Here is a 21,100-nt window from a genome sequence, read left to right as displayed (position 1 = left end):
ACTTCTTCGTCACTTTCCCTTTTTTAAATTTTTTTTTTTTGCCTCAGGATTCCCATTTTTTAAACGCTCCCCGAGGTCTCTCCTTTCCTTCTTTAGCTTTAGTCTCCCCACTCCCGTCACTCCTTATTATCGTGAAATAGTCTCCCCTTTTTCTTTAAATACTCTTTTCTCATTCCTTTTATCATTACCAGATTCTTATGACCGCATTTTCGTACAGCTTTGACTACATATCAAACGGCCTGAGGGTCTGAACACTCCTAACACGACTTTACGACATAAATACGAATTGTTGGGGTTCAATTGGTTATCACGCTTCTCCTACCTAACTAAACCTTCGTGTCTTTCGCCTCCGCCTTCATCATGCGGCGCGGCCTCTTGATCTTCCTCCTCGTCAATCTCATCATTCTCTCATTGCTTGTCCGCAGTGTCTCCACGCTTCTGGCACTACTGGTCGAAGATGCCGCCGCCGACGCTATCCACCGCGCGGAGCTGCCCTCGCCAAATTCGAGCCTGATCGAGCAACGACCCCAGATCATTCCGAAGATCATCCACCAAACATACAAGAATGAGACCATTCCAGAGGTCTGGGTAGAGGCTCAACAGAGTTGCATTGACCTACACCCGGATTATGAATATATTGTATGTCCATGGCCCCCCACCGGATCTGTTCAATTCATGGTTTCTAACATGTGCCTCTAGCTATGGACAAATGAGAAATCGCGAGACTTCATCGCCGCCGAATACCCTTGGTTCCTGGACACCTTTGATGGTTACAGCTATCCTATTCAACGCGCGGATTCTATTCGATACTTCGTTCTCGCGCACTTCGGTGGAACGTACATTGACCTCGACGACGTGAGTATACCCTCCGAGAGACCATTGTGTGTTGTTTCTAACATCAATTAGGGCTGCAACCGTCGCTTGGATCCCCTCCTAGCTTATCCCGCCTGGGTACGCCGTACCGCACCCACCGGTATCTCCAATGACGCTATGGGCTCAGTACCACAGCATCCATTCTTCCTCCGTACGATCGAAGTGCTGCAACAGTACGACCGCCACTGGCTCCTCCCATACATCACCGTTATGTACTCGACCGGACCGCTGTTCCTCTCTGTCATCTGGAAAGAGTACATGCGCGATGGGCCGAGTGAGGCTGGGCGCGTGCGCATTCTCATGCAGGACGAGTACAACAAGTTCTCCTGGAGCTTCTTCACCCACCACCGGGGTAACAGCTGGCACGGCAAGGATGCGCACTTGATCTTCTGGGTAAGTGAACTAGCGTCTGGTCTCAAAATCCTGAACAATGCTAATGTCTCGCAGATGGGTCAACATTGGGTCTTCCTCACAGTCTGCGGCTTCCTCCTCGCCGGAGTCGTTGGATTCTGCCTCTGGTGGAGCTATGGACGTGTCATGCTCCTGGGAGCCAAGTACCGCTACCGCTACACTAAAGTGCCCAGCCTCATCAACCCGTCGCGACTTTCCACATCACCAACGCGACGCTCGCGACTCTCAGTCCCGACAATCCTGCGACGCGTCAGCTTCAAAGAAGACGAAGAGGCAGGCGGGGTCACAGAGACCTCGTACGAGCTTGGACGTCGCGACGACTAGAGATCTAGAGATTGACTTCTCGACTCGCAACTTCGCCATTTGACAGCTTGTGTATTTGTCTGTAACGATACCGCCTCGGACATGATCTCTGCATCTGCATTTATTGTACAACTTTTGCTCTTTCTTTCTGTGTTTAGGAGCGCATTATGCATGGTGTCTCAATCCTGTGACGGGATCCGGGATTGAATGTTCACCTGGAGCAATTGGGTTTGCTTTTGGACATGTGCACAGACACCCCCAGTGTTTCTGTCTTGATTCTGTTTCACTGTCCCCCATTTTTTTATTATTATTATTTTGTCTATTGATTTGTAAACAAGTTAGATTTCGCTTCTCGGGAGACAGTGAAATTATATGAACATGTCTCTATGCATTCGGATCAGATATCTCCGGGGAGAATTACGAATCAATAACGGTCTTTCGACTATGACAATAAAATTCAGTATACAACATACAGAATCAGATTCATAGTCCGTGTCACTATGTCTTAAAACCCCCTGGAAATCTGATACCAATCTCAAAACACCAATCCTGAAACCCTAATTTTCCCCTCCAATGATAACACCGTGCCTTGCACCAACACATCGACAAGCTTTCCGACTCGTCCTATCAAGTCTACGGCTTTGGTCTTTTTTAAAAATAGTATACTACGTAACATGTTCTTTTGTTTGAAGTAAATAGTTCAGTTGGTGTTCTTCCTTGATATTGGCCACCGTCATCTAACATACTTCAACCCACTAACATTCTCCGCGTCTAGCCTACAATGCACATACTAACGGGGATATCTTACCTCCGCCTCCCATTTGCATATCCCAGCTGCCTTGGACAATGCAAGCCCTCCTTTCATGTCCCTTCTGCCTCTGACAGACATGTTCGAGGACTTATAAAGATGATCCCCCGCGCTGCTCTTTACTTCTATACTATCCATCTATAACAACCATCCTTTCATATTTGACTTTCAACTTTTGATTCTTACTTGATATAGTTACCCATTAACTTATCATCCATCCTGTTTCCTCTACCTCAGTCCAAAATCAACAAAATGAACCTCCAAACCCTCCTTCTCTGCCTAACCCTAACCCTCACAATCCAAACAACCGCAACACCCCTCCCATCCCTCTTCGTCCGCGACACAGCCCTAACAGAATCCCAACTCATCACCATTGCCCCTACATCCGAATCCTGCAAAGACGCCCCAGCAGAAGGCGAATGCGCAACAGCAAAACAAGCAGCAAAATTCACCTCCCAATCTTTCGATAAATACAAAGTCACTTCGAAAGCAGAGCAAGCTGCTATCATCAGTCTGATGGCGTTTGAAAGTGATGATTTCAAATATAATAAGAATCATTTTCCTGGCGTTGCTGGGCAGGGCAGTAAGTTTACCTTAACCAACCCCAACCCTAACTCTTCACAACATCCATATTCCATCTTCCATCTTCTATACTATAAACACCCATATACTAACCGTATTATCCTTCCAGCACGAAACATGCAATCCCCATCCTTCAATAAAAAATACGCCTCCTCCCTACCCGACCTAGAAGATAAACTCCCTGCCGTCAGCAACAGTCCCGCAGATCTACTCGATCTCCTGCGCAGCGACGGTGCGACGGACTTTGGTTCTGGGGCTTGGTTCCTTACTACGCAGTGTTCGAAGGAGGTGCGGAGTGCGCTTGCTGATGGATCGGAGACTGGCTGGCAGAGGTTTATCTCGGATTGTGTGGGGACTTCTGTTACGGATGAGAGGAAGGTGTATTGGGAGAGGGCTGTTAAGGCTATTGGTGTTTAGATTGTGGATTATTTGGGTTCTATGATTATTGTTTTTCAGTTTGATTTGCTCTTGTGATCTCGGAGCTGGTTCTTCGCTGTTGGTGTTGAGTACTGTGTTTGCGGGGTGGAATATTTGATATTGATGATTGATGGATTATGGTACAGGAATATAGTATACAATAAAAATGAAGTTTTATCCAAAGCTCCAACCTCATTACATTTGATTTTTCATTTCATTGCCAGCCATACGACTGCACCGCTCTATAATGGGTAATAATACTATGCAATAAGTAAACCACCACGTCGTACTCCGTATATCCATTTCATCTCAATTCATAACACTTTTATCGTTTATATCCAAACACCTTACAAAACACCCTTCGTACTGACAACATCCCCAGCACCAACATCACCCGCAACCCTCCGCTTACAAGCATTGCGAATAGCAACAGCAAGCGCCTTAAACGCACTCTCCGCACGGTGGTGGTCATTATCACCATAAGTGCAACCAACATGCAACGTAACGCCCGCAGCCTGCGCAAAGCTCTGCAATCCATGCGTGATCATCTCAGTGCTCAAGTCGCCGATCTTCTCGCGTTTGAAGCCAAGGTTGATAACAGCCCAAGGCCGGCTGGACAGGTCAATCACGGCCCATGAGAGGGCCTCGTCGAGAGGCGCATCGCCGCGACCGAAGCGCTCCAGCGATTGTCGTGCGCCCAGGGCTAGTGTGAAGGCTTCGCCGAGTGCGAGGAAGGTGTCTTCTGTTGTGTGGTGGTCGTCGACTGGAGGTAGTTAGTATTGGTATTCGCATATTGTAGGTTTGATGGTTTATTCCATGTGTATGGTGAGCAGGGGAACTCACTGTACAAATCACCCTTCGCGCGAACCGCAAGACTCATCCCGCCGTGCTTGGCGAGCGCATGCAGCATGTGGTCTAGGAATCCGATACCGGTGCTGATGGTGATTTGCTGCGTCGGGGTGAATTGGGTCGCATGGCTGGCTTCCTTGGGTGGCACAATGCCTTTCTTGGAGGCTTCGGCTTCTTTTGGGTCTGTTGGGGCGGGGAAGTGGGTTGAGGGTTCGTAGGGTGGGAGGACGCCGCCGTCAAGGGAGAGGGAGATTTGGATTTTGGTCTCGTTGGTCGCTCGGGAGATGGTCGCTGTGCGTGCGGTGAGAGACATTGTGAATTACAGTTTTGGTGTAGGTCGAATTGACAAAATTTGATTGAGTCGGTGTTTTGTACAAAGTAGATGGTTGATAATCGGAGTTCTGTTTTGTCTGACTCGTCCGCTGGATAATCGTTGATCCGTAATTTTGTATCGAGATGATAGCCTTGGAAAGGTATACTTCAGACTTAGGGTTAGTAGGTTTTAAGACACTGGCTGGTCCAGAATTTTATTCTTAACATCCTTGATATTTGATATTGTCTTTTATATTGCCCATTGGCGTCTGAAACAGACATCTTATTGTGTCTTTACTTTGTTTATCGTTTCGCCGAACTCGGCCTCGATAAGAACCGCCATCCATCTATCTCAATTCCTTACCCAAGCTAGACTGGTCCCTCTGGTTCACCAGTAATTACGACTGAATATATACATACCAGAATGCCAGCGCCACACAACCACAGGGGCGATGTTGCACCCCCGGAGGAAATCACCTCGATAGCCGCCCAAGGCTTCATGACCGGCGTGTTCCGGGTAAGCACTGGACCTCCAGTCCAAACCCTAATGCAATCATTAATCTTCTCAAGTTTGGCTCCGTGTCCATCTTGGCCCATATGATTCTTGCCCTGCCCCACCCCTTCGTCTTCTCCGCGCCAAGTCCGCCCGCGTATCCCGCGACACAACCCCGTCCACGCCCGTCCATCTTCTCCCGCGACTATCTCCGCTCACGACTATTCCACCGGCCCCTGGAGGGTTTCTCAAGCTGGATATCCCCCGGATCCCGTGTCTACCGCGGTCTGACGCCGCAGTTCAAGGTCTTCATCCAAGTTGCGGCTATGACTCTGGGTGGTTGTATCTGGCAAGAGAAACGCGTGACGGAATATATCGAGTTGGTGAGACGGATTAAACGCGCGGAGCGAGTTGAGGCTGAAAGGGCGGAGGGGAATCGTCGATAATGACGAGCTTGGAGAGATATCGCCGACTGGATTTTGCAACGACGTGAGCTTAGAGCTTGGACCTTTCCACCACTGGACATCCGCTCTGACGGAATACCTCCAGATGACCCGAATCTCATTTCCCAGTCATTTCCCAACCCCCGCAAGACCTCGCAAAACCGAGGTGAATACTCTGTAGCTGCGTCAGTCGACTACTGATCCCGAATGAACTTCGCCACGATGACGCGGAATCTGGCGTCATTCCCCCCTGATTGCCATGCTGATCTATTATGATCTCGCTTTCGCGTGGGCCCAAGAAATTACCCCTACGGAAGCAGCATCTGGAGTATCGTAAATGCCGATCATCCTTTGGGGGTGGATCCAAAGATTGAACCTATGATGATACTATGTTGTCAATTCTAGTGTAGATCTTATAAGAAAGATGAGCAATTTAGTACATCATCTGGATTATGTAGCTTCTAAAGTTGTTCTGGAGTACAAAGAAAGATCAAGGATCACCGTGATCACCACCGAGATGCCGAAAACGGTTACTAAAGAGGGGTCCAATTTAGTTTCTACTACACTAATCCTTGTAGTCCCAGCTATGGCTGCACTATCAAATCTAGCGGAGCGCCTCTTACGTGCTACTCTTGGACTAAAGATATGCGATAAGTCGTGAACGCATGTCTCAGGTTTTTACTCACTTTTTCTCACTATTAGAGTGTAAAAAGACGGACCTGTGAATTACTCTATCAGATTCTGCAGATACATCAGAGCTATTAACGGACGTAATAACGTCGCAAAGAGGCCGTAAATCTTCTAGAAGATAGCAATGTTTGATATTAAGGGTTGTCAGTGGAGAGGCTCGTAAAATGGCTTTAATTTATTATATAATTATCATTTAGTCCAATCATACCACGTATATAGCTTTCTTGGCCGAAAACCTACTATACTAAACTACACCCAATATCTATATATCACCAAGTACTATAACATAGTTATCTTATGTTTGCTTACGTTTAATTGAATAATAAATTGCTTATACCTTACCTCTATACTATAGTGTGTTTCTGTTTCATTTGCTCGGTCGTATCTGCAATTATGAAAACGGGCATGCTGTACGCGGTGGCGATGTCTGTGTCGGTGGCATCCATGGCCCCCATATGCATCTGTGAAACTTCCGAGCATGACAGTTTGAAGTGTGGTGATGGAGACTGCAGTGTCGATTACAGACTTGAGGTTAGGAACCTTGATAGCATCATCGGCAGCCTTTCTTGGCCAGCTGTGGTACATTTCGCTATAGGGCTGTTGCATTGATTGCAGTGGCCTGGTACTGGATAGGGACAAGGAGCGTCTTCCGGATCTCCCTATGTCTTCTCCCACACAATCCAGTCTTTGAGGATACCGTAATCTTTCTAAAGCGCGTTGTAAAACCCATCTCCATCGCGTATCGTGATGATAATATGTATTCGAGTTGTACTGGGAGTCATCCATGACTAGCGGGTCGGCCACGTCTCGGTGAGAGCTCTTACAGCTCCCCTTTAAGAGCTACTCTGCCTTCGAGGACGTTGAACAAGAGTTTTTCACCAGCCACTCTTTTCTGAGGACTCACTTTTGAACAGTACTTCACCTTTACCATAATAGTTGTAGCAGAAGAATAAACGTCGCGATAATGTGACGATCGGGTAAAGCCAAGGCGAGAAATGCAAATAGTTCATTTTACAGATAAAAGTATACACACCTAGTGTCATTTCGAATTCTATGGGCCTTTATGCGTTGAATATCGTCACGCGTGAGGGAATTGATCACCGAAAGGACAGCAATCAATCAATAGCAAGAAAAAAGTAAAGGGACTTACTCCCGCGAAACACCCTACTTCTTCGCATTGAAGGGCAGAGGCTAGTAGACTCTGAGGGACGTGCAAATATTAGCTCGAATTAAGCTCACAAATTCCCTTTTCGAACAGGGTTTACAAAGTAGTTTTTAACAACTATTTGCTAAGGTCCCCTGTAATGTTTAATTCCTGTTAATTTCGGGCCTATTTTTGCATATTCAGGGCAGCCCTTGAGCAAGGGCAAAAAAGTACTGGCTGTATAGATTCTGTGCACAAAATCATCAACGTTTAAAAGCTACAGCCCGTAGAGAAAAATGGCCTTGAAATTTATTCTAGGCCCAACTTATATTGGCGTTTTTGAACGGCCTTTGCAAATCTATCACAACCGTTACCGCACTTATTGGTGTCTTCGAAATATCACTATCATTTGTCTTCTAGTGATGAACATACCACGTACGAAGGCCAGTTTTCCACATATGATTTTCAGCAATTCCATTCTTTCTTTTATTCCACAATTGATACACAATATCCTACCCTCACTTTCGCTAGTAGCGTTCGACAACGGCAGTACCTAGTGAGGTCCGTGGTTTGAAGTTTAGAGGTAGCTATCTAGAACGACGGAAATATTCTAGTCTAGCTCGAGTTTCCTCGTAAAGAATAAGGATAGGGTCGGTCCAGTATTAGTGCTTAACTTACTAAGCCGACCGAACGAGCAGAGGTACCGAGAAAAGCTAGGATAAATAGCTAAGGTAAGGATCCGTAGTCACAGACAACAAGGTTATCAAAGTCAATTTGAGTGAGCGTTGGTGATAAAGAGAGACTTAGAACGCTGAGACAGAGGGGGGGAAAGGCATCTTATAGGCGCCCGGCTAGGCGAGATGAAAAGAGAGGCCTGGATAGGGCTGCAAAGGGGAGCCATTTTCGGCGTCGTTTTGGTTATAGATGGAATCGTAGGGAGTGAGTCGCTGACTAAGAGTATTAGGGTGCAAAATAGAGGGGTATCGGAAAGGGGGGGCGGTCAAGCGCCTTCCAAAGTTACGGGAAAGGCGGTTGTTTCTGGCCATGTTTGGCGTCGTTTACATAGGTCCTCATATTCTAGTAATGCGATTCAAGTTGAAATGTAAGCTAGTTTAACTGTTAAAAGAATATTGAATACATTTGAAGAGAATAGAACATAACGTTGAAATCTCTTTTTTTTTTTTAAAAAAAAAAAGAAATTAAAAAAATACATATAGTCCAAAAAAAAAAACATTGGGGGGGCAAAAAACACAGCTGAAACATCTCCAGTTGATCGTTAGAGTTGGACCTGACTGCATCCGTCCATTCCTCTATTCTTCCTCTTCCTCTCCTTTTCCCTCTCTTTTCTTTTCGAGGGTTATCCCTGTGGATACATTTTGCTGTTTTCGTTTTACGCATTCAATCAGAATTCCTCTTATCTTCCCCTCTAGCAACTGATCTCTTACCGGAAGAGCCTATCAAATCACATTAGAGCATTGATTTGCCTGATTTGCCTGATTTGCCTGATATCACTAATATTGTGGATTCCCTCCCTTCCGCAACCATCACCTCCATCGCATTGTTGACAGGTCCCTGACCGTGTCTGGGGAAAAGATATCCAAGATATAGGGAAGAATTTCCCGGGCTTTAGCAATTGCACGCTAATTGCTTCTCATGGCGCTGTGACAGTCTGCAGTATGTGCTACCTTCCCCTCATTCTTTCTCCGCTCCATTCTTCCTCCTTATCATACATTCAATATTGCCCGTCATGGCTCTTCAAACTGCTAATTGATCGACTAGTACGAACGACGTTGAGGTCGTCGATGAGATAAGCTTCCTTTCTCAGTACACTCGCGCCGCTACTCTTCCAACACCTTACGCAACTCCCCCTGCTTCTGTACCACTAGTTTCCCCCTCACCGAACCAGACATGGCTGAAATCATCGGAAAACGACAACGAAGAAAGAGCCTCAGCGTATTCAGTCCGTCCCTCACAATATCGACCTCCTTCCGGCCTCCACTCCATGACCGAACACCCTCGGACGATACCTTGACCAGAGACAAGAAAACCCGACGGAATTCTGGTTTCTTCGGCCGGTCTCATAGTCCCAACATTGCCTCTGATGGATCGAATAACCGCCGCCCTGGGACAGCAGGCTCCGACACCGGCGGCTGGTCAGCATCCACACCCATAGCGACCACACCTGTTAATGAAATAACACCTCGCCCACGGAGGAAGTCGCTACAGAAAAAGCGAACCTCGGTTTTTGGATCTCTGAGGTCATTGCACTCATGGGAGGATGATGAACCTCTGAGTGCCTCCGTCGGCTCGGCGATGGACGAGCAAACCATGGCCAGTCCCCGAAATGGGATCTGGTCATCTGCAATCCTCCACCACGGGGAAGTTCAGACGACTGGCGGCATGTGGAGGAAAAAGAGCCAATATTTGGTCCTTACAGATACCCACCTCATCCGATTTAAGAATCAAAGCAAAGCCGCCGATGTCTTTGGTTCTATTCCCGCTTCTTATACCCGCGCTCCAGCTTCCCATCGCCAATCAATAGCTTCGGTCAGTTCTCTGCAGGACATGCAATTAATGGCCTCTGGAGATGCATCTGCCGGAATCCCATTAAACAGCATAATCGCGGTCTACATGCTGGAGGATGCACGATTGTCCCCATCTGTCGAAGTGGCCTATCTCGATGAGCGCACACACAAAGCCACATTGGTTCAAATGCAGACATCTGATCTGCAAGAATTGAACCTTTGGATGGTAGGCATTCGTCAGGCTGCCCATATGGCTAGAGCAAATTGTCCAATGCCATTTAACATGGGATCGATTGAGTATGTAACTCGTATGCTAGAACATGAGCGAGATTACGACCCGGAGGTGTTCCGCATGTTCCGGGTCATACAAATCGCGTCCAGCAAGTCAATCACGCGCTCTTCCTCCGATGACCTGACCAAGCTGTCGCCCACGGGCTGCTATCTTGCCATCGGCGCACACAAGCTTCATATGCTGCCTATGCAGAAGACAACCAATCGATCATCGGTCGTATCCCTGTCAGACTGGGAGGCCGGTACTTCGTTTGGTCTGATGAATCTCACTGGTTTGTCGATGGAGTACGGTGATGACAGTCTGCATCTGACCTTTAGGGTTCCTCTCAAGAAATCATTCAATGTGTTCCTGGCCTCTGTTCATTCTGTTGAAATCGCTTGTTGGATCCGACAACAAACTGAATATCTCCGTCCGTTGTGGATAAGACAGCCGTACGAATTCGTTGTTCCTAGAGAATTGCAAAATGATGACAACTTCCCACCTGTTGCTTTAGATGAAGATTATGGATGCTTCGACCGCACGCTAGTCGCCTACTCCGCCAGTTATGACATCGACACATCAAATATCCGATACACAATCGACCAGGAATGCGAGGATGCTCCATGCTTCCGTCTCTTAAAGCCTGCGTCCCCGAAAACCCCGCGGTACAGTGCTTTAGAACTCATTGCGGTCATGCGCACACTTCGCTACAATGAATTCTTCCGGTCAATCTCATTCCGCGGAGTCAACCTTGATGCATTGCAGGGCCTTCGTGATATTCATGGGGTGGATTCCGACGTCCATCTTGACCGAGGAGGCGCCTCCGTGCACATTCCAGGCCAGGCGAATCTGACTGTTCTCTCGCAAGAGGTGCGAGCTTTAGCTCTGAAGAGCAAATGGCTGCGCCGACTCGACTTTTCTTATTGCCTTACACGGATACCAACACCAACTCTCGACAAAGGTACTCGTGATCCAGGCTGTGGGATTCCAGAAGCGATATTCCCCGTGTGCCGCCGAGAATTGACCAGCGTGGACTGGGTTGTTCTCAACGGCATCAAGCTGGGTGAGTCGGATCTGGACTATCTTGTCGACGCAGCTTCGCAGAGGCGTAGTCACCTGCGAGCTTTAGAGGTCGGAGACTGTGGATTATCCGTGCATGACCTAGACCTTCTTCTGTCGACTATCGTAGCACAGGAATCAACACTCGAGGCAATCAACATATCAGGCGTTCAGGGCCGGTTGAATCCAGATGTACTCCAGCAATACATTGGCTACTTCGGACAAATCCGCAAAATCAATTTATCTCGCATTTCGCGGACGTCTGGCAACGATCCGCTCATCACGGCTGAAATGCTGTTCAACTGGCGACTCGAAGAGCTGGCTCTCAGTCGGACGGTTGTGAACCGCGAGACCGTGGATGCCATTGCTACTTACCTGGCTAGCGATCGCTCTCGAAACCTCCGTGTGCTTCGTCTTGATCAGTGCGGTCTGACTGGAGAAGACGTGGCTATGTTTATGCATTCAATGTCTGTTGGACCTGATTCTCCACGCAGTCTCCATCTCCATGTGAATGAGAACCGTATTGACAACGGCTGCTCTCACGTTTTCAGCGCTATTGCGAAGAATCAGACCCCCTCGCATCTGTCCATGCGCATGATTGATTTCAAGAAAGAAGACCATTTCCGTGAACTGGTGGATTCTCTTCGGAAGAACAGCACCCTCAAGTTCCTAGATATCTCGAAGGCTTCTCTCCCCTACGACGCTAGTCCTGAGACTTGTCGCTCGTTACAGCTGATGCTCGAGGACAATGAGACTCTTGAAGCTTTGGACATTAGTGGTGATAATGCGCACCTTGATGTTGCACGCTTCGGTATTGGTCTTAATCTTGCATTGACTGGTCTAAAGAGAAACACCTCTCTAAAGGTCCTGAGAATTGAGCACCAGAAACTTGGTCTTCAAGGTGCCAATACGCTTGCCTCGGTCTTAGAAGAGAATGATTCGCTGCGTGAAGTACACTGTGAGAACAATGATATCAATCTGCAGTCCTTTACAGTGTTGGTCAACGGCCTTCGATGCAACCGCTCTCTTCTCACTCTCTCCTGCATGGACCGGGATCGAGTCCTGTCACTAGACAAAGTGCGCCGAGAGGTTGATAATGTTCGATGGGAGTCTAGCAACAGCCACCAAACTTCCACGGCGAATTCGGTCCGTCGCTCTCTGTATGCAGCGATGAGCGTTGGTCAAGGTGGGCAAGGGCACAAACTGAGTAAAGCACCTCCGCCTAGTGTCGCTTCGGCCTTGGAAAACTCTCCATTCGCCAATCACAACGTTGAACTGGTCTTGCGGTCTCTAAACGAGAGATGGGACACGGAAGTCTCCCGGCTTAATCGGTACCTCCTCCGCAACTACAACATTGCCCATGGGATCGAGGAAATTGATGACGATGCTACCAGCGATGGACGACCCGGAACAGCAGCGAGCTTGGGCACAATGCTTGACAATCTCAAATTCGATGTGTCCGTGTCGGCAGATGAGATCCGGTCCTCGCCACCGGATGAGTCTCCTGCTGTCATCCGACTTTCAGAGGCATCTGACACCCCCTCCCAGTCCTTGTCGAACATCGAGACCACCGCTGTTCAGCCAAAACGCATTCCATCAAATACCCGCCGCCCTCATACCGCCGCTCCTGCACAATTCGTTCCATCCAGCCATGGTTCTTCAAGCCAAGCCTCTCACCTAGCTCTCCCGGTTCCAGCTGTTCCCCCAGCAGTCGGGAAAGCAGAGAGCGTCCGCAGTGCACGCAGTTCGTCCAGCAACGCCTCAATAGGCGCAGGCAGTACGCGAAGCGCCTACGGCGTTGCCTCATCTACCCTAAGAGGCTTCCTCAGCGGCACCGCGTTGAGGGAACGTCGCCGTGCTGATGCAGCGCGCCCCTCGCCTGTGTGCGTCAACAATGACAAGCCGCCCCAGCTAGACTGGGCGCCACCCAAGCTTGACTTGGGAGGGCTCCAGTAGCCTTCCTTACCCTCCATAAACATATCAAAATACCCCCTCTTCTACCTTGTACAGCATCCTCCACACCTCAACCCAACACGATACGAAGCCTGACTCTCGCAGTGCATATATACGACGAGCCAGGTTGTGATTGCATTCCCTTCTTTCTTTCCTTTTTTTTTTTTTTTTTCTTTCTCCCTGTGAATCATATTTTATCTTACTCATTAACTCATTAACTCATCAACCACCCAACCTCCAACCAATTCCCATTTCTCGAAACTGCCCAGTCGGCTCTGATACCCTGGCGTTCCAATTTCTTTTTCCCAGAGACACCGCATTCTCCAGGCGTTCCATACTTACTCATCTTGAACTTTCAATTTCTATGCCAATATCTCTTCCCAACACAATTGATGTCCTCCAATCAATATCCTTCCATCATCGCTTGGCCTGTTCTTTGCTCTCTTGCTCTTGGAAAGCGTCCTCGTTTTACGGGTTAATGGCGCTCGTGCATGCCTCCATGGCTAATGTTTATTGGGGCTTGGGCTGTTTGATATTTTTTGTGGTGGTGTTTTGCTTTACGCTTGTTCCTTATTCCTCGTTCCTCGTTTCTCGTTCTGGGGATTGAATACTGTTTGGATAGGCATTAAAGCACCATTATTCCTTTATGTTTGGTTTCCTAGTCTCCAGTAAGACTGAGTAGTTGTGGTCATTGATCATTGATTGAGCAGAATGGAGGCTTGGACGTCGAATTAAAAAAGGAGTCGCTCAGTCACGGCCAACGGCAACTATTCTGTATTGCCAGAGCATTACTCAGACCCGGCAAGGTTGTGGTTCTGGATGAGATTAGTAGCAAGTATATGATGATATCTTTTGACTATTGACTATTGACTATTGACTATTGACTATTGACTATTGGCTGTTGGCTGTGTTGTTCATATGCTTATCTTGTCTCCTTTCTGTGCAGTGTGGACCTTGGAATGGAAAAGCTGATACAAACCACCATCACCTCCGAGTTTGCGGACCGAACACTCATCGTGGTTGCACATCGAATACGACAGTGGATTGTGATCGTGTGGCAGTAATGGCCGATGGTAAGTGCGTGGAATTCGACGACCCTAAGGTGCGTTTGGAAAGGAATCTTTGTTCAAAGCCCTTTTGGAATCCCAGTAAGGACTATCAAAGCCATGGAAGACTTTTTATGTAAAGAGGGCAATGTTTAAATCAAATGGAATCGGTCAATATCTACAATGTGTCCATCTTGGCTTCTAGTCTCTATATTTCACCTATCTCAGACCATCATATGCTGGTTTCTTCTAGCTAGGCTTAGCAAGTAAATATAGCTAGTTATATTTATTAAGATAAGATCTTCCTTAGAAGGGGTAATAGCCTTCACATACCCTAAGCATATTGGTCTGTTTCATTTTATTTCTTCGACCACAGATAACCGATTAGTATAATTACCAGCTATGTTTGCTTGCCCGTTGACAACTGATGCTTTCTCCATCTATCGGCTAGGGTCAAGTTGTGTCTTGAAATAAGCCATGGTCATGCCGCTGGCCCCTCCAGATATGGAAGATGTAATAATTTCTAAGGTTAGAGCTGAATATGAGTACGCGAAGATAGTTTCTTCTAATTGTGCTTGCGGCGCAATCCTTTTGGCAGATCATGTTGGATAACCCTTTCCTCCATGCAGACGTTGCCCCAATTCGATGACTTAAACCCTCAATCTAGTTCTGGTGCTTGCCCGTCTGAGTCGCTTCTATGTATATATCCCAGTTGTCGTCTCTATTATGTTCTGTCGCGGCTCGGTTTCCTGGAGACTGTAGGTGCTGCGGCCTTGTCGCCCTATCCAGTGGCATAAGGCACTTTTTGAACAATCATCTTCGCCACGCCGGGACCTCGAACGAAGTGAGGCGTGTGAAGCTGACTGCATCGGCACCTGGTTGTCTTTATCGTTGGTCCCTCCAACCTCTCTTCCCACTCTCTTTGACTTGAGGCTAAAAGCGTCCGAACTGCATATATATGACCCGCTTCATACTTCATATGAACAAGGTATTGATCAGCAGGTGTAAACCTATAACCGGGTGTTTATAATAGAAATCGAATACATTTTTGAGCCGAACCTGACTATTGTTTCAAATTATACAAGTCGATGTTTCGGCGTTCTATCACTAATATGCCCAAGAACATGGGGTTGTTCAGCAGTCCCGATTCTCGTGCCTCAATACCTGAGGTTTTTGCCAACCCTCAAGCAAAATTAGACCCCAAATTCAGGCCCCCCACCCCACCGACGATTATACCTTGGCTTTTAGCTTGACGTACTGGCCCTTTCTTGATGGGAATTGCCGTTCGATCCGACACCGGGTTTATAATATATGTCATCTAGGAGCAGAACCACTAGGATGATCCAGGCCACAGCGGCATCCTAGCTATTTTCGTGTCGGTACCCTTGCTTTCGTCCAAAGGACCGCCGGCCTCCTTCATATCTATAATATGCCGATATTCCTTCGATGCCGCATGTCCCGCTCCGTCCATCCCTTCAGAGGTTACATTGCATAGCCCCGGCGTCGCAAAATGGCTCTCGGTTGCCTGGTCGCGAATATCGTGGTATCCAGTTGTCATCATCGTCGGTCTCTCCAGTTTCTATATACCGAGCCGATGAATCTTCAGCCCGATGATATAGGCCAATAGCGGAAAATACCGCAAACGCCTTTAAATGCCTCATATATCCTGGAACTGGGTCATCACTTAGTGTCTCGAGTTAGTCAAGTATATATACAGGATGGTTTGCCGATGGGACTCCCCTGATAATTCCATCTTATAATACGTATTTCTTTTTCATATTTATCAGAGAGCCGCCAAAATGATTCGGGCTATCCTGCACTCAATTACTTTTCTTTTCATCAGCCTCGGGCAAACGGCAATCGTCCCTCTCCCTTCAAGCACCGGACCATGCGATGTCACGCTTCATGCAAGTGAACTAGTTGACATGTCTCGAACCGATCCCTATGACCTAAAAGGAGGTCAACGTTCTATCATGGTCACCACCTTTACACCTGTCAATTGCGGAAGTGTACCCTCTACATCTTACATGCCGAATGCAACAGCAAAGTATGAAGATGAGCGTTTCCAGTCTTTTGGAGTACCTCTAGGAACGTTCGAGTCCTTTCGTATCCAGACTCAGACACAGCAGCTACCGCCTTTCAGACCCCACGGAGGTTACCCAGTAGTGCTTTTCTCACCGGCACTGGCAACCTCAAGATTGATGTACACATTGCTGCTTCAAGAAGTTGCGAGTCACGGATTTGCTGTAGTCTCCGTCGACCACCCGTATGATGCGGACATCGTGGAATATCCCGATGGCCGCACGGTTCTCGGAATACTCGGAAACATCAGTACAACGGAATATGATCCAGCAATGAACGTCCGTGTTAAGGACATGGTATTTTTACTTGATCAAATGCACGACGAAAAAGTGATCAGAGACCTATTCCCTTTGTCACAGGGAAATTTGCATCTACTCTCTCTTGATCGAGTAACAATCCTTGGTCATTCCCTCGGCGGAGCAACAGCAGCGCAGACAATGCTAGTTGACAATCGGTTTGCCGGGGGTATCAATCTAGATGGTGAATTATGGGGGCCTGTCGTGGACAAAGGACTGTCGAGTCCATTCCTGCTTTTCAGTAACACAAACCACACCCAGGCAACAGATCCCAGTTGGGCAATATTTTGGTCACATTTACGAGGATGGAAACTTGAGCTACAACTCTCACAGTCTAAACACTATACCTTTTCTGACTTTCCAGTGCTTGTTGATGCTCTGAGTGTTTCGGACGAAGTTCGACAAATTATTCAGGCCAATCGTATTGGGACAATAGGTGGTTTGCGGGCTAAGGATGTGATTACTTCCTACATCGTTGCCACACTGCAGTACTTTGTTTATGGGCACACGTCAGAATTGCTGAGTGGCCCTTCTGTAGCATATCCTGACGTGAAATTTGTGTCTTGATAACTAGTTAAATTAGTATATATTTGGGATATTGCCTCAATAGATATATGGATGTCCGGTACTTAGTGATGTTGCTTTGTATCCGTTACATTTGCGTGAAACTTTCTATATAGGGAATCCAGGCTGACAGAAAGCTGGTATACGAACATATAGTATGAATGACCAATACTGACAAGAAAAAGAACGGAAAGGCGAAAAAGTCGATATAATATGATCCCCTATATATTCCAAATCCCAGCCAATCTTTGTACATGAACGGGAATACCCAAACATCCAACCAAAACGCATTGTAGTCCAACTATGTAAAACCAACGCCATGAATGTATATCTCAAAATAAAGTACAATGGGAGAGGAATTAATCTAATATTTTACAAAACGGAGATTTCCCTCTCTCCCCCAATCCCCCAAATCCTCCCCCAATACAAATCAGAGGGCCGAGTAATACCTCACATGTCAGAAGAATCCTTATAAACAAGAATCCCACGCTCACGATCCTTCTCATCCATCCGCTTCCGCCAAGCACGTCCTCTTTTCGTCACCTTTTGCAAAGTGCGGAAGAAACCAGCCTCATGATCCGTCACGGTCTTTCTTAATACCTGATTGCGACGCCTCTTGCACATCCGCAGAGCTTCATTGCTCTCCTTCAAATCAAGCTCGTTGATCTCGTAGTCAAGCTCCCACTTGTCGTTCACGGTGAACCACGTCGGCCGCTGCACCGGAACTTCGTTCACCTTACTGTGTACAACGACTAGCATCCCGAGCACGTCCTCGTCGCCTTCGCCCTCTTCAAAGGGCTTGCGCACCGGTACGGTCTTGGTGGGAACGATCGGCTCCGGGGTCTGCTCGAGCTCGATCGAAGGGTGGTATTCGGACTTTTCGGCTTCGGATATTTCCTCGCCTTCCTCTTTGGGGAAGAGCGTGTCGGCCAGGGATTTGATGGGGGGGTCATTCTGTAGGTTGACGGCTTCGGCTTCGGCTGGCTCCCCCTCTCTATGGCGGAATTCGCCATCGATTGAATCCCCGGCTCCGGCTTCGGTTTCGGTTTCGGTTTCGGCTGGCTCCTCCTCCGCATAGAGAGATTCGTCTTCCGCTGCCTCGTCGGCGAACTCGTCGGAAAACTCATCAACTGAGGCTTCTCCGGTTGCCTCCGGGGTACTGTCGGCGAATTGTTCCGGGTTGAGGAGACGGTCTTGGATGGCATCGATGTGGGCTTTGTTCGTGGTCTGGATGGCCTCGATTTCCTCCTCCGTGACGGGCTGCGCGACGACGGTCATGTAGGGTGAGGGAGTTTCGCGGGTGTCAAAGTGGAAACGTAGAGATTTCTTGGGATACTTCTGTGTTGCCTTGTCCAGGATCTTCTCCCACAGGCCAAGACTCAGTTCGAATTCTTTGTTTCCGAGTGTAGTGTTGGGCGTGCCGTGCAAAGCCTCATCCATCTCGTCGAGAGGGATGTATTGGAAACCGAAGATGCGCTCGATATTGTGGTACGCCACGAAGATGCCGTCCATGCGGCCAACGCGAACCTGCAGGGAATACTTGAGGAAGGCGGCGCGGATCATGTCGAAGTATTCGCGTTCAAAGGACTCCCACTTGCCATGGCTACGTCTGATCTCGTAACCCATTCCGCGCTCGTGCTCGGTGGCTTCCATGCGGATCGAAACCACTGCACGTGTTTTCAAGTCGAACATGCCGGTACCTGGCAGTCTAGGATCGTAGGCGTCGAGTTGAGATCGCATGAGGAATTTGCCTGCGGTGCTGTAGTGGTATGACTCCGGGGTGGCTGCTTCTTCCTCGGCAGTGATCTTGTTTGGATCACTGCGGCGGTAGCGCTCAAACTGTTCTTTTGGCATCGTGAGTTGCTTCTCCATTGACTTGCCCAGGTTCATAAGAATATTGGCGTAGTCGTATTCCTTGTCGGCATCAATGGCGTAAATATCCTCCTTTTCCTTATAACGGAGGAACATGGCAGTCGGCGCTCGAAGGAGACGGGTGAAGGTCCGCAGAGGGTCATCAAAACCACGAGAAATCCTTTTAGTGTCAACAGGTCGCCACGCGGACAGAAGATAATGGAAATGTGTGAGAACTGATGTCATGCTAGACGACGAGCCGTAGTACTTCTTTTCGTGTTTCTCGGTCATTTCGCGAGCCGTCACATCTTCCGAGGAGGTGACATACGGCTTCAGGGCAGCAAAGTCAAATTCCGTCACGGGCATGATGTGGCCTAGGTAGGGGTCGAAATTGTAGACAAGAGACCGAGGGTCACGTAGCTGGTAGACACCGGGACTGCCTGGTCTTAGTATATCAATCAGTGATAGGGTAAACTCAACAACTCACTTGAAAAGCACTCGGTCAAGACCAAAGGCGACGCGCGGAACAGGAGACATGGGGACAGACAATTCTTGAGTAGAATTAGCTCACATTCAACGGTCATGTCAGAGCTCAGGACTCACCTTTCATGAACAGTTTCTCGTCCCTTGAGGAAAGAGAACCGTGGTCCTTGGACGTGATATGGTCTTTCATAAAAGAAATAATTTCGCTCTCGTCCGGCTTCTCGTATGGCTCATTTTGACTTGCAAAACCGCTCTTGGGGCTGGTTTCCAATGTCTGAGCCACTACATTGCTAGTGGACTTCAAGTTGAGGGTGCTCTCCTTGGGCTCACTAAATGCTGGCGTACCTGATGGGCCTTCTGTTGGAATTTCGGCTTCGGACTGACTTTCTTTCTCCTTTTTCTTCGACATCTGCTTAATTTTGGCCTTTCTTTCCCGTTTGGCTTCCATATCCGCTTCAATCACCTTGCGTTGCAAGGCCTTAATTTTTTCTGCTTCCACCCGCGCTGCCTCTGACGGGGCTGCCTCTGACGGGGCTTCCTCTGACGGGGCTTCCTCTGACGGGGCTTCCTCTGACGGGACTTCCTCTGACGGGACTTCCTCTGGCTGGGCGGCTTCCGATAGTGGTCCCTTTGATTGTGCTGCTTGGGAAGGTGCAATGTCTTTGTTTAACATTTCCATCCTGAACTTGTCGTAGAGTAAGGGATGCCGTTTTCTGTAATTATATTTTTGTCTTGACTTCATCCCAGCCCATACGGAAGCAGTGAGTGGTCTCTGTTCTTCCGACTGGGGTTTATGGCGTCTGCCAGAGGCGACATCTTTTGTCTCTGGAATCTGATCCTATAGCACACACTCTGTTAAAACTCGTTTTCCCACGGACTTTAGAACGTAGGACATACATTGGGCGGCAATGGCACTGAAGGCTCGGTCGACGCGTCAAATGAATTGGTTTCCAACTTGGTTTCGACTGAATCGGTACGGAGTGCAGATATGCGGTGAAACTGGCGCAAACTGGGCGCGCCAGGGCGCGCTAGATAGGAGAGACGAACATGTCGGCTTGAAGGGCCTGACACAGACCGCAAAGAGGTCCGAAGCATTCAGGTCAACTGTTGACGGATAATCGGGGAAAGGATATAAATGTAGAAGTCCCCCCCAAAAGTAGTTGGAGAGCAGAATTCGAGAATTCAAAGGTGTCAATAAGCCACCGGGCGAACCTTAGAATTGCCTCTCCGGTTTTTTTTTTTCTGCCGGAAGATTGGGGTCACCGCTTTGTTATCTAGGTGCCTGGATGCCTGAGGTGGCGATATTTAATATTGGAGAGATGAAACGACAATAGGCCAGAATATTAGTTTTAGTTTTAGTTTTTTCATGTATTTATCTCATATTTCAAAGGCACACATGTGTACTATATTGTTATAAAGTGACTACAAAGTCCGTGTCTCTTAGACTTATATTGTACAAGAGAGATAGATTCATTTGCAATTGTATAGAATCCTATACTTCTATCTAGTTTTAGTACTATAATATGAGGCATATAAAATCAGTTCTAAACTGTCAAATCCGTTTAAGTCCATTTAAATCCCTTCAATTCGTTCAAATTCACCTTTAATTGGAAGTATAAAATATTTGCCTCAGCCGAGATCCCAA

At 47.8% G+C, this 21,100-nt stretch overlaps 7 protein-coding genes across 7 annotated transcripts; 5 read left to right on the top strand and 2 right to left on the bottom strand.

The window, feature by feature from the left end:
* Window positions 1-360: 360 nt before the first annotated feature.
* Window positions 361-1,608, top strand: N7537_008487 (glycosyltransferase family 32 protein; the record flags this gene model as incomplete). Its single annotated transcript, XM_056899542.1, has 4 exons — window positions 361-639; window positions 700-855; window positions 907-1,266; window positions 1,321-1,608. The coding sequence occupies 4 exons, from the start codon at window positions 361-363 to the stop codon at window positions 1,606-1,608; spliced, it is 1,083 nt and encodes a 360-aa protein (XP_056751618.1).
* A 1,039-nt stretch (window positions 1,609-2,647) lies between these two features.
* Window positions 2,648-3,394, top strand: N7537_008486 (uncharacterized protein; the record flags this gene model as incomplete). The annotated part of the gene is made up of 2 exons (XM_056899541.1): window positions 2,648-2,978; window positions 3,087-3,394. 2 exons carry the CDS (start codon window positions 2,648-2,650, stop codon window positions 3,392-3,394), a joined length of 639 nt encoding a protein of 212 aa, XP_056751617.1.
* Window positions 3,395-3,741: 347 nt separating this feature from the next.
* Window positions 3,742-4,560, bottom strand: his3 (imidazoleglycerol-phosphate dehydratase HIS3; the record flags this gene model as incomplete). The annotated part of the gene is made up of 2 exons (XM_056899540.1): window positions 4,238-4,560; window positions 3,742-4,157 (listed from the first exon to the last, which is right to left on the bottom strand). The coding sequence occupies exons 1-2, from the start codon at window positions 4,554-4,556 to the stop codon at window positions 3,742-3,744; spliced, it is 735 nt and encodes a 244-aa protein (XP_056751616.1). The 5' UTR covers window positions 4,557-4,560.
* Window positions 4,561-4,979: 419 nt separating this feature from the next.
* On the top strand, window positions 4,980-5,494 carry N7537_008484 (uncharacterized protein; the record flags this gene model as incomplete). Its single annotated transcript, XM_056899539.1, has 2 exons — window positions 4,980-5,072; window positions 5,126-5,494. The coding sequence occupies 2 exons, from the start codon at window positions 4,980-4,982 to the stop codon at window positions 5,492-5,494; spliced, it is 462 nt and encodes a 153-aa protein (XP_056751615.1).
* Window positions 5,495-9,233: 3,739 nt separating this feature from the next.
* N7537_008483 (uncharacterized protein) lies at window positions 9,234-13,136 on the top strand (the record flags this gene model as incomplete). The annotated part of the gene is made up of 1 exon (XM_056899538.1): window positions 9,234-13,136. One exon carries the CDS (start codon window positions 9,234-9,236, stop codon window positions 13,134-13,136), a length of 3,903 nt encoding a protein of 1,300 aa, XP_056751614.1.
* A 2,842-nt stretch (window positions 13,137-15,978) lies between these two features.
* On the top strand, window positions 15,979-17,124 carry N7537_008482 (alpha/beta hydrolase family protein; the record flags this gene model as incomplete). Its single annotated transcript, XM_056899537.1, has 1 exon — window positions 15,979-17,124. The coding sequence occupies one exon, from the start codon at window positions 15,979-15,981 to the stop codon at window positions 17,122-17,124; it is 1,146 nt and encodes a 381-aa protein (XP_056751613.1).
* A 447-nt stretch (window positions 17,125-17,571) lies between these two features.
* N7537_008481 (Pet127 family protein) lies at window positions 17,572-20,550 on the bottom strand (the record flags this gene model as incomplete). Its single annotated transcript, XM_056899536.1, has 4 exons — window positions 17,572-19,408; window positions 19,460-19,523; window positions 19,576-20,293; window positions 20,353-20,550. The coding sequence occupies 4 exons, from the start codon at window positions 20,548-20,550 to the stop codon at window positions 17,572-17,574; spliced, it is 2,817 nt and encodes a 938-aa protein (XP_056751612.1).
* Between the last annotated feature and the right edge of the window lie 550 nt (window positions 20,551-21,100).

This window comes from Penicillium hordei (assembly GCF_028827395.1).
Source record: "Penicillium hordei strain IBT 12815 chromosome Unknown utg000004l_segment0_segment0, whole genome shotgun sequence".
Taxonomy (NCBI): Eukaryota; Fungi; Ascomycota; class Eurotiomycetes; order Eurotiales; family Aspergillaceae; genus Penicillium; species Penicillium hordei.
Note: the sequence above shows the minus strand (reverse complement) of the source record. Positions and strands in the feature narration are given on the sequence as shown.